At 15.3% G+C, this 12,801-nt stretch overlaps 2 protein-coding genes across 2 annotated transcripts, besides 22 other annotated features; one reads left to right on the top strand and one right to left on the bottom strand. All coding sequences in view use genetic code 6, as the record gives it.

Annotated features, from left to right (window-relative positions):
- Nucleotides 1-117: 117 nt before the first annotated feature.
- Nucleotides 118-2,180, top strand: IMG5_057770 (hypothetical protein; the record flags this gene model as incomplete). The annotated part of the gene is made up of 3 exons (XM_004037195.1): nucleotides 118-1,279; nucleotides 1,337-1,466; nucleotides 1,520-2,180. The coding sequence occupies 3 exons, from the start codon at nucleotides 118-120 to the stop codon at nucleotides 2,178-2,180; spliced, it is 1,953 nt and encodes a 650-aa protein (XP_004037243.1).
- Nucleotides 2,181-2,191: 11 nt separating this feature from the next.
- Nucleotides 2,192-2,236: a microsatellite.
- Nucleotides 2,222-2,283: a microsatellite.
- A 46-nt stretch (nucleotides 2,284-2,329) lies between these two features.
- Nucleotides 2,330-2,427: a microsatellite.
- Nucleotides 2,363-2,426: a microsatellite.
- Nucleotides 2,363-2,427: a microsatellite.
- A 1,067-nt stretch (nucleotides 2,428-3,494) lies between these two features.
- Nucleotides 3,495-3,526: a microsatellite.
- Nucleotides 3,527-4,389: 863 nt separating this feature from the next.
- Nucleotides 4,390-4,429: a microsatellite.
- Nucleotides 4,430-6,032: 1,603 nt separating this feature from the next.
- Nucleotides 6,033-6,117: a microsatellite.
- Nucleotides 6,034-6,088: a microsatellite.
- A 1,426-nt stretch (nucleotides 6,118-7,543) lies between the features above and the next one.
- Nucleotides 7,544-7,589: a microsatellite.
- Nucleotides 7,590-8,229: 640 nt separating this feature from the next.
- Nucleotides 8,230-8,271: a microsatellite.
- A 76-nt stretch (nucleotides 8,272-8,347) lies between these two features.
- Nucleotides 8,348-8,396: a microsatellite.
- Nucleotides 8,397-8,463: 67 nt separating this feature from the next.
- Nucleotides 8,464-11,218, bottom strand: IMG5_057760 (lmbr1-like conserved region family protein, putative; the record flags this gene model as incomplete). Its single annotated transcript, XM_004037194.1, has 12 exons — nucleotides 8,464-8,514; nucleotides 8,703-8,719; nucleotides 9,049-9,139; nucleotides 9,194-9,262; nucleotides 9,320-9,469; nucleotides 9,512-9,846; nucleotides 9,931-10,065; nucleotides 10,189-10,283; nucleotides 10,490-10,593; nucleotides 10,636-10,682; nucleotides 10,788-10,970; nucleotides 11,086-11,218. 12 exons carry the CDS (start codon nucleotides 11,216-11,218, stop codon nucleotides 8,464-8,466), a joined length of 1,410 nt encoding a protein of 469 aa, XP_004037242.1.
- Nucleotides 8,882-8,915: a microsatellite.
- Nucleotides 9,023-9,047: a microsatellite.
- Nucleotides 10,069-10,112: a microsatellite.
- Nucleotides 10,079-10,111: a microsatellite.
- Nucleotides 10,080-10,111: a microsatellite.
- Nucleotides 10,111-10,168: a microsatellite.
- Nucleotides 10,974-11,049: a microsatellite.
- Nucleotides 11,219-11,955: 737 nt separating the features above from the next.
- Nucleotides 11,956-12,027: a microsatellite.
- A 137-nt stretch (nucleotides 12,028-12,164) lies between these two features.
- Nucleotides 12,165-12,211: a microsatellite.
- Nucleotides 12,177-12,238: a microsatellite.
- Between the last annotated feature and the right edge of the window lie 563 nt (nucleotides 12,239-12,801).

Raw genomic sequence — 12,801 nt, 5'->3', positions numbered from 1 at the left:
TTTCTTTTGATATTAATTGCAATTGCTATAATTGTTTATTTTATATTTTTTTATAAAATTATACAAAACTTAACTATTAAACTAAATATTTTATTTTTATGTGATTCTATAACAAGGATGATTCCTCCTGCTGTGCCTATTTTGTTTGCACTTTGCTAGTCTGTGGCTTTAATTAGGCTTGGATATTCTAATATTATCGCTGTTGATCCATCTAAAATTGTTGTCGCAAGTGATGTTTAAGTTTTTTGTTTTGATAAAACGGGAACTTTGACTAAAAATAATATGGATGTAATTGGCTTTTGCGATTCTAACATCGGAGATTTAATCACTGAGGTTCCTAAGTAAATTAAAGAGGAAAAATAATAAGTTATTTTATATGCTTTTGGGACTTGTCATGGAGTTCATTAGCATGGAGGGGAATATATAGGGGATGAATTAGATATTAAAATGGTTGAGTTTTCAGGATTTAATATCAGGAAAGGGAAAGAGTAAGTAGAAGCTTTTAACGACAATTAAGTTTTGAAGGTGGTAAAATTTTGGGAATTTGAGAGCTAGCTTTAGAGAATGGGATGCATAGTTTAAGATCAAAATGGCAAAAATTTTGCGTTTGTAAAAGGTTCACCAGAAATGATTTAATAAATTTGCTTAAAAAATTCTTTAGATAGTTAAAAATTTCAAGAAAAATTAAGTTTTTTCGCTAATATGGGATATAGAGTAATTGGTTTTGGATATAAGGAATTATAATAAAATATAAATTTAAAAAACGTAAAAAGAGAAGATATTGAAAATAATTTAATTTTTTTAGGTTTATTAATTTTAGAAAATCAACTAAAAGATGATAGTGCAGAAAATATATTAATATTAAAAAATGCAGAAATTAATTGTAAAGTAGTATCTGGAGATAATCTTTTAACAACTGTTAAATGTGCTAAAGATAGTAATATTTTAGATTCTAAAGATAATATTATTATACTGAATTCGCTAAAAGATGCTTTTTATTTAAATAAACCTAATGAAAAAATTGATATTGATTTGTTATTTAATAGTAAGTAGATTGATTTTAAGTTAGGAATTACTGGGACTGCACTTAAAGATATTTAATAAATGGAAGATTAATAATTACTTAAAAATATTATCGAGCATACCTTTGTTTTTGCAAGATGCAAACCAGAATAGAAAACTGAAGTTATTTATTTGCATTAAACATTATTTAATTAAAAAGTTGGAATGATAGGTGACGGAGCTAATGATTGTTCTGCCATCAAATAAGCAGATTTAGGTAAATATAAACAATATATATCGTATATATATTTATTTTTATATTTTTCTATTTTAGGTGTTTCTTTTTGTGAAGCAGATGCATCTTTTTCAGCACCTTTCGCTTATTAGAAAACGTCTATTGATTGCATTACTATTATTTTAGCAGAAGGTAGATGCGTTTTATCAAATATGATTGAATGTTATAGGTTTATTATAAAAACTATATATGAATATATAAATATTATTATTTTATATATAGATATCATCTTACTATTAATGTTTATAAATACATAGTGGCCCTTATATTAGTTTATGAATATAGCAATTATACTAGTTTTTAATTAATATATATAAATTATTGTATTGCTATTCCATTATTGTCGTTTTCTTCATTAAATAAACCCTTAAAAGAATTAAGTAAAATGAGACCTAATTATAATTTATTTAATAAAGAAAGTGCTTTCCGATTGATAGGCTAGTTTATATTGGCAGCATTTGGTTTTTATGGATGTTATTTACATTATTTACAATAAGATTTTTATTAGGATATAAAATCATTAAAAGATGGATATATGTATAACGAATAAAATATCGCAATAAACATTATGTTTCTAGCGACTAATGTTTATTTTTTACTAGCATCAATTGACTTTTATATTTCTTTACCTTTTAAATAAAGAATTTATAAAAATCGGATATATTTTACATGGTTTGTACTATTATTAACATTTTCAGTTTTATAATATTTGCTTATTGATATTTTAGGATTTAAAGTTTTTAAATTTGATTAAGATTTGTATAAAAAGAAAAAATTTTTAATTGAATAATTAGTTATTGTGCTTGTTTTTAATATTTTTATTTTTGTCTATTAAAAAATCGTTATTAAATATGTTATTAGAAATAAAACATAGAAAATATGAATATGAAAAAAATATATATATATATATATATATATATATATATATATATATATATAATTTATTTTTTAATATATTAAATAAATTTATTTTTAAATATATAAATTTTTTTTATTCTTTTTTTTTATATTTAAAAAAAATAATTCAATACAATATATTTTTTTTTTTTTTTTTTTTTTTAATTATTTTATTATATATTTTATGTTTTGTTTATTAATTTTTTTTTTTTTATTAATATTTTTTGTTTTTTCTATAATCCTTATTATTTTATTATTATCCACCTAAAAATTATTATTATATACAGTTATATTTTTTTATCACAAATTTATTAATTATTAATGTTTATTTTTAAAGTATATTTTATTATTTTTTATTTCATATATCGTTCGTTACCTTAATAATTTATTATGGTAATTTTTATCACTAAAGTTATCCTTTAAAATTTCATGGAACCAGTTTTATTATATAATGTTTTCTTGATTTTCCTCCTAATAATTAATAGATAGAAATGTATTATTTTTATTACTCAAAGGAATTAGAATTCAATCATATACAATATCAAATTAATATCCTTCTTTTACAAATATTTCCTTAAATATTTTTTTTTTCAAATAAATATAATCAAGCTTCTCCTCATATTATAAATTTTTACAATATTTCATATAGACTTCGAATTCAGGAGCTAATCCACTACATAATTCTTCACAGGAAATATTATTTTTCATTTCTTTTATTTATTTAAAAAGTTCTTATGTTTATACACACTTGGTTAAAAATCTCTATAAATATATATAATCTAAAATGAATATTTTCCATATTTGATATTAATTGGCTATTATTAATAATGATTTCAAACAAAATTTGCTAACATATATAATGAATACAACTTCAAGATTTAAACCTAATAATTTTATTACTCAAAAAATAAAATTTAATTTCTTATCTGGGCCAAACATTATATTTTATTTTGTTTGGTTTAGTTATTTTTTTTTAACCAATTTATATATGGATTTCAAGATTCTCTTTTATAAATTCTAGATTATATTTCCTTCTTTAAAAAATTTATTTTAAAATATTTTTTTGTATTTCTATTTATTGTTTTATGCTTTATTCTTCTATTTTTATTACTAATTAACTTTATTTAGAATTTTTTTTACAAAATATAAACGACTAATAATAAACTTTTGATATTTTTTATATTAATATATATCTAGAACATATTCTAAATTAAAAAATACTCATATTTATTATAAAAAAATATTATTTATAAATATATATATATATTTGCCATTTATATATTATTATTTTTTATCATTTTTTCTTTTTTTTTTTGTTTCCTTTTTTTTTTTTTAAAGAAATTCGAAAATAAAATAGGGTTTTAAAATGAATTTATTAATATTTTTTTAATATAAAATTACAAAATAATTAAAAAACAGTAACAAACTAGTAATATATATATTATTTATTTTTATGCTTATTTTTATATGTATCAAATATATATTTTGTTTGCATTTTTTAAAGATCTTGGTATCTATTTGAATTATTAATGTAATTTAAAATTATTTTTTTTAATAATAAATAGATTAATAATATTATTTTGATTGCTTTCTTTATTAGATTAAAAATTGCTAAAATAATCTTATTGATTTTAATGAGAAGGTGATAAAATAGATTAAATGTTATTATATAAAATTTTATTTATTTAAGTATTATCTAGTATTTAATTTTCTTTAAAATTAAATTATTCCATTTTTTCCTTTATTTGTTTTTTATTAGTTTTAAATTATTATTTTATATAGATATTTGATTTATTTCTTTTCTCAGATTCATAATTAAGTGTAATAAATTCCAAATTTTAAGTTTTTTGACAAATCTAAATCATTCCATCAGACATTCTTCTTTTATTTATTACTTTTTTTACATCTATGAAAAACCCTTAATCTTCTTGTTTTAAATTTTAAATTTAACTTTATTTAACATTTTAGTCTTCGTTAGTGTAATCAACATTATGATAATAAAATTCCCTATTTTCAATGTTTAACCTATTCTGTTAAAGAAATTTATATTTAAATATATTTTAATTTATTTTTCTATTTTAATAAATAGAATCAAAAGCTTTTTCTTTTTTCTAAACTTTAATTTATTTTTTTTAATCTATTTGTTAATTAAAAACTTCTTATTATTTTTTATTTTATTCATCTTTTTCCTAAAAATATTATATATATATATATATATATATATGTATATAATATTTAATTTTTATTATATAATTACGAATTCTCTAATTTTTTTATATGTTTTCAACCAGAATTTTTGTCCTAGAATTTTATCCTTTAGAATTTTTTATAATTTAAAAGACGGATAACTAATAAAAGGTATTTAATTTTGAATTCTTTTAAATTTATCAAAATCTATTTTATCTGCTCTTTCAATTTCTAATAGTTCTATACTTCTTACTTAATTTAAATAAAATATTTTTTTTCCAAATCTTTCTTATGCAAGGAATTTTATTATATCTTTTTTTGAAATATTATCATCATGATCACAATCTATTATACCAAAAACAAACTTAAATATTTATTCATTTGTAAATAAACAATAAGCCGCTATAGCCGGCAGCCATTCTACAAAACAAACTCTTTCGCTTGTTTCTTTATCTATTAATTAAAAAAGTTTTATAATATAGGGAGATAATACACTTGTTTATTCTTCTTCTACAAAATCGAACATATTTTCTACTACTATATATCCACTTCCTTATTTATCTATTTATCTAAAAATTTAATGAAATGTTAACATTTCGTTTTAATTTAAATGAAATTATTCTGCTAATTTTTATATTTTTTAATTATTAAAAGGTAATACTTATATTTTGTTTTCATCACTATTTAAATTTTAGTATGTAAAAACATTTAAATTTCCCATATTTTTTTAGTGACAATTAATATATATATTAAATATATAAAAATTTATTATTTTTTAAAAAAATATAAAATTATTTAATTTTTTTTTGTTTTATTTTATTTTTTTTTAAAAAAAATAAAAAAAATGAATAAATAAATTTATAATGATTAATTTAACATACTTTTTGAAAAAAAAAGGCATTTAATTTTAAATTAATTAGAAAAAAAGTTTCCATAAGATTTTTTCGCAAATCAGGCAAAAAAATCTATAAATATAAAAGAAAATAAGCCTGACAATAATAACTAAATTTCAAGAGAAAAGTCATATTCTTTAATAAATACATAATTTTATTAAATTAGAAATATTCCTCTTTATAAAAACACACTAAAAATTAAACCCTTTGATGTAGATAAAACTGCATAATTTCAACATTTAAATGGAAAACAAGTCCCAAAAATAGCACTCAATGATAAAATAAATACAAAATTTAAACCTTTTATTATCAGAAGAGTATGTAGTTAATAAAATATAAGATAAAAATAAGATGATATTGATATTTTTTTAAATAATAAAAAATATATTGAAAAATTATGTAATTAAAATGAGTTTAGTTTTTGTAAAGAAAATTGAAGTTTTATTTATTTATTTTCAATGTATTAAAAAAATATAGTACATTATTTAGGGCTTTATTTTTTTTAAATAAACATTTTTTTTATTTAAATGTAAATTAATATTTGATTTTATTTTTAATTTAAGTTTTAAATGAATAAAGAAAATTTTTTAATTATTTTATTATTATTAATATTATGTTCAAAATTAGTGTACAAATATAAAAATTAAAAAAAATAATCAAATATTATTTTCAATTTTAATATAAATTTTTTTTTATATAGAATAATAGATATATTCAATGATTTTATTTAATTAAAATATAATTTTTAATATTATAATTATATATAAATAAATAAATATATGAATAAATAAATATATAAATATATAAATATATATTTATAGATATTTATATATATATTTATATTTAATTTTATTTTTTAAATATATATATATTTTTTAATAATTTAAAATAATATAAATATACAAAAAAATTACTTTTTTTATACTTTTATTCAAAATATATTTATTTCAATATAAGATTTATATTATATTTTATTTTATTTATTTTTTTCTTTAATATATAATTATATTTATAAGAATTTTTTAATAATTTTTAACACTTATATTTATTTATAATAAATTCATATTTATCTTTATCATATTATTATTTATTTTAAAATTTTACATGATTTATTTTTTGCATCTTTTTTAATAATTTTTTCTGATTTTTTTTATACAAAGTTAATATTTATAAATATTTACAAAGCTTGTAGTTATATATAATTTGACAATATATTTTTTTAATTATTATAACATTTTTTTACAAAAATTGTAATATTTATTAAATAATTAAAAATTAATGATATATTTTTTTTTATAAAATTAATAAAATAAATATATATATATAAATTAAGTAAATAATATTTTTTAAAATAAATATTCGATTTTTTTTTTTTATTTTGTTTAATGTTAAATAAAATACAAGAGTTTTTTATTTTTATATATTTATTTAATTTTTTTCATAATATTTTTAAAAGATCTTATTTTTATTTAATACTTTCACTAAAGTTAATTTACAACATTTAAATAACATCTTTAACATCTGACATATTTTCCTTTTTTTTTAAATATTATTTTATTAAAAGATTAAATAAATTTTACCTTTGAATTTAATTATTAAATTCTAGCTTTTCTTTAATCAAAAAATGCAATTTATTCATTAATACTTTAAACGATTTATTTCTTTTTCTTTAAGTATTCGATTCCTTATTATTAAGGAGGATAACTCTTTTCATCTTCTTTTGGTGGTTATCCTAAGGCTTCCAAATTATTATTTTGAATCTTTTTCATTAATAAATCTAATTCTTCGAGTGTGTTTTTTACTAAACAACATGAATTATAGAAAGGAGTGAAATCTGGTAAAGGCTTTGAAACATCAACATTTTTTATTAATTCTATAAATTAATCTTATGAGGAATTACTTTCTTACCCTTTTTAATTTCCTTATTTATTATCATTTTATACGTTCGCTGGATGGTTCATATATTATTTAAGCCTTTGATCTTCTTTTGATATTGGCTTATTGTTTTTTTGCTTTTTGGGGCCCATATTTTTATTAAAAATTATTGTTTTTTTATTATTTTCTCTTATTATTATTTTTAAATATTATTTTTTTATTTATTTTAATTAATGTTTTTGTTTTGCTTTTTTATATATAATAATTTTTTTAAAGGCAATAAATATTTTAGTATTTTTTATCATTTAATTCATAATTATTATTTATATTTGTTCAATATATAAAATATATTATTAGTATAATTTTTCTTTAAATAAATAAAAAAAATATAAAAATTCATATTTAGACTATATTCATATTATATATATATATATATTATAGCTTATTAAATAAATATAAATATGTATTTTTTAAATTTTTTTTTTAATTACATTAATTAATATATAATTTATTATATTTCTTTATTTATTAATAATAATATTATAACTTTTAAATATAATTACATTTGTATTTATTTTAAGTAAAAAAACTTTATATTTCTTTATAAAAAAACATAATTAAAAAGAAATATATATTATAAAAAAAAAAAAATTAATTTTTTTTCTAATTTATAAACTAAATAAATAAAAAAACAACAAAATAAATATTTATCTTTATCAAACAAAATATTTATTCATGTTTAATTTACGGTGCTGACATAATTACATTAATTTAGGAAAATTATTTCTATTAAATGTAAATTAATTATTAAGACTATATTTTTTTTTCATAAATAAAGGATTTTATTCAATTGGTTTTATTTATGGTTTTAGAAATATATTTAATATTTATATAGATTTCAGCTAGTATTTAACCAAATCATATTTTAAATTTTAATTTCATTTATACTAATTTAACTTTGTATTATTTTTTTCATAGTTTTTATTATTTTTGTACAATATTCAATTTATAATTTTAATAAAGACTAACTTTTTAAATAAAATTATATATTTTTTTAAATATTATTGAATATTTATTCTTATATTAAATGTATAATTAATATAAAAATATTAATTAATATTATCTTTTTTTAATAAAAATTTAATATAGACATAAAATTGTTATAAAAATCGTTTAAATAATTTTTTATTTAATAAAAATATAATATATATATATATATATATATATATATATATATATATATATATCCTATATTAATAAACTAATGTATAATTTTACATACACAGAAAGGTTACAAATATTTTATATATATTATCATTTTAAAAAAATAATCATATATAATAGATTTTTTTCTTTAACTTTTACCTATAATAAAATAAAATAATATTTTATATACATATATATAGAAAAATTAAAACTTTTGTTTGGATTTTTTTTTAATATTTATATAGTCTTTCATTTCTTTTTGAATATCATTATTTAGAATTTCTTTTAAATAAATTTACTACTTTATTTATATATTTATAAAGATATTTTTAACATAAAATAAATACATTTTCATTATCTTCATCTTAAATATGTGTTGATTATTATTAAAATTCCGAAATATTTTAATTTTATAACAAAGTTAATTTCGAAGAATTATTATCTAAATTAAATTTAACCTCTTTATTAATTTTATAATTTTCTTTAGATTCTATTTAATTTATATTTTTAAAATAGCTTTATCTGCTTTAATTTTCTTAATTTTATTTTTTTTAATTTTAAATATAAGGTGAACTATCTTATTACAAAAAACTTATTCTCTAAATATCTTTAATAGATTAATTACCTTTTATTTTTTATTAAAAAAAGAAAAAATATATAAAAAAACATATATATATATATATATATATATACGTGATTTTATATCTTCTTTTTAACTTATTAACTATATCCATTCTATTGGTAAAGGTTCACATGTATAATAATCAACATTAGGTAAATAAACCTATTTTATAATATTTCTTTTTTATTTAAAAATAATATATATATATATATATACCCCATGATGATATTTTAAATTAATTCTTGTAACATCTATTTATTTTGAATTAAATACTCCTATAGTAAGCTTTATTTTTATTTTAGGAAAAATCTATATTTAAATTAAATATATATTTTTTATTACATTTATTCCCCATTTAAGAATAGGTAATGATTTTCCAGAAAAGAATTTATAATATTCATTTTTAATTACTTATTCATTTAAAAAATCTTTTAATTAAATATCTAAACTTCCTATTTTTGTATTTTCTTAATATAAACTCATAGTTAAATACTTCAAAGAATAATATGAAAAAAAAAAAAAATTAAAAAATACTTGTTTTTCAGTAATATATTAATGTAATCCATCTCTTTATTAAGAAAAAAAATACAAAATTTTAATTTTATTTAAAGGAATAAAACAAGTTAAACTTTTACAATTTGTTTAGGAAATATTTAAGTCAATTTTATACCTTGTTTTTTATTCAAAAATAATATATTCTACATAATAATTAGCATTTTAATCTCTTTCTAAAGGAATGTCTCTCAAATATTATAGTAAAATCATTATTCTAAACCTATCCAAATTAATCTAAACTTTATTGCTAATCATAGGAAAATTATCATTAATACTTAATTATACGTTTAGACCTAAATCTAATACACAGTTGACTATTTTTAATTATTTTATTATATAAATATTTTTATTTTTTGATACTATTTTCTTATTGATTTTATTAATTCAACATATATTACTTTTTTCCATTTAAATAATTTTAATTAAATCCAAAGTTATTGCATTTGGTTTCTTCATTACATTAAATACCTAACATTTTTGCAAAATTAAATTCATCTTAAATAAGTTTCTCAATTTAAGTATAAAGTTTAAAGCTTTAAATATATGAAAATAAATAAAAAATAATAAATAAATAAATAATATATATTTATATATAATTATATATATATATATATATATATATATATATATATATATTTAATTTTAAAAATAAATACCACATATTACATACTACATATTCTTTATAAAGTGCATTTATATCAATATTTTATATGTCAAATCTTTTTAACCAACTATATTTTTTGTTCCTATGCTATTAAAAATAATTTTTAGCATATTAATATTTTTACAATTAAATGTTTATCTGTTTAAATTATATTTTTTAAAGTTAATTTATTGTTTAATTCATTTTAAGGATATTCACCTTCACAATATTTACATATTTTAACTTTTTAATATTATTTTATTTACTATAATATAATTTAGAAATTAAAAAATCATAATTTATATAATATTTACTTTTTTTATTTAATTTATATATTAAAATCTCCATAATGAGTAATTTATTTTGTATCAATTTCTTTAGGTATAGGTTATTCAAAAGTAAAAGATTTTATATTTATCTTTATATTTAAATATATATATAATTAATTTAAATATATTACAAGCCACCAAATTCCAGACTCATCTTTAATAAAATCAGCTACAAATTCTTTAAAAAGAATATTTAAATTATGTTTTATATATTTAACTATATTTTTAATATAAGGTAGAGTTTCTTCTAAATATTTTCCTCTTATTGTTTAAATAATTGTACAAGAATTAATAATTTCAACATTAGTAACATATTTCTATTATTCTCCAATTTTTTCATTTGCATAAAAGTCATTTTTATTAGTAATAATCCAACAATAAGGATTTTTATCTTTTCTCCAAACAGTCCTACAAATAAAAGCTTTAGATCCATTTGACTTTACAAATTTTTAAAAGCAAGTTAGTTCTAATATATATATATATATACATATATATATACATATATATATATATATATATATATATATTTATATGTATATATATATTCTTAATTTTTATTTCTTAAATCAACAAAAAATTACCTGTTGTCTGTAATGAATGCTTAACTGCTTATAATAGTTTTTTTGAAGAAACTAATTTTATTTTATTTCCACAAATATAATTTCTATATTTAAAATCAAGCTTTAAATTTTTTTTTTTTAAAAAAAAAAACATATTATGTGAATTACTTATTTTATAACAGCAACTAATTCATCTGGGTTTGTAAAATTTGATAATTTCGCATGTATTTTTTTTGGTGTAAATTAATCTGTTCTATATATGTATCCATCTATTGATGAATAAAACCACATTGGAGGTAAATTTTCTTCATTTATTATTATTGTATCTGGAATCCAAATTTTTAATCTAAAAATGTTATCTTATTATTTTTAATTTACTTAAAATTCATCATCTTTTTTTATTTTAGAATAACAAAAAAAATTAAATGGATTAATATTTATATCTAAAATTATATTTACAAGGTTTATGGGCTAAATATTTGAAAAATTAAATATAAGGCATTAATGTTTCACTTGAATAATTATTATTTTCTGGATTAAAAAATTGTATTTTTTATAATAGATATTCATGCTTCTATTTCATTATTAAAAGACTTTTTTATCTTAAAGTTTCGGGATCTTACATATTCATAATATTTAACATTGTTTGTTATTCTTTTTTTTATACGTTAGAGATTAAATGCATTTCGTTTAATTGCTTATTATTTTATTTATTTTTAAGTTTTTTTTAAATAATAATATTACTTTTGGTAATTATGTAAATGATCTAATTTTATACAAGTTGAATTTAGATTAATTCATTTTTTAATATTATTTTTTTTAATTTATACTTGTTACAAATCGTTAAAAAATATTATATTATATAAAAGAAGTGAATATTATTATTAATATATATAAAATATTTTATTAAAATTTTAATATAAAAAATTTACAAATAAACTTTTAATATTAAATATTAATATATTATTCATTTAAATTTTTTATTATAAAATATAAAAAACTATAAATTTTTTTTCTTATATTTCACTATTTTTTAAGTTCTAATAATTTTTAAAATTTTTCTAAATTTTCAATTAAATTTAATTATTTTACTTATAAGCATATATAATAAATATATATATATATATATATATATATATATATATATTTATTGATTATTATTTATATATATTTAATTTTTTTTTTATCTATATTAAAAAAATTAAATATAGATCTATATATTAATCTTTTTATATATTTTTATATTTATTTTATTTATTAATTTTACTCTTTAATTTTCTTTTATTTCTTCTATATTTCCTATTTATTTTAGTTAATTTTTTAAGTCTTAATTTTCTTTAATTAGACTGTTATTTTCAAATTAAATTTTATTTAATAATTCATTATTTTAATTTTATTTTCATATCTTTATTCACTATTACTTATATTTTCAATGTTATTTTAATTAATAGATTTTCTAATATTATTTAAATTTTTTCTATAAAAATTAAGCTCTACTTCTAATGCTAATTCATTTATAATTTAAGAATTTAAAATTTCATCTAAACTTTTTAAAAGGAAGCTATTTTCATTTGTTTATTAAATATATTTCTATTATAATTCTTTTAATTATTCCTCTTAATTTAGGTTTTTCTAATTAGTAAATTAAGTTTAAGTATTTTAATCAATTTAGTCAGTATTTTTTTCTTCTATTTCTATGTCTATATCATCTTTATTGCTTAATTTTTTTTAACATTA

Source organism: Ichthyophthirius multifiliis (assembly GCF_000220395.1).
Source record: "Ichthyophthirius multifiliis unplaced genomic scaffold scaff_1120509250237, whole genome shotgun sequence".
Classification (NCBI taxonomy): Eukaryota; Ciliophora; class Oligohymenophorea; order Hymenostomatida; genus Ichthyophthirius; species Ichthyophthirius multifiliis.
The sequence above is the reverse complement of the archived record's forward strand: the minus strand, read 5'-3'. Positions and strand labels throughout refer to the sequence as shown.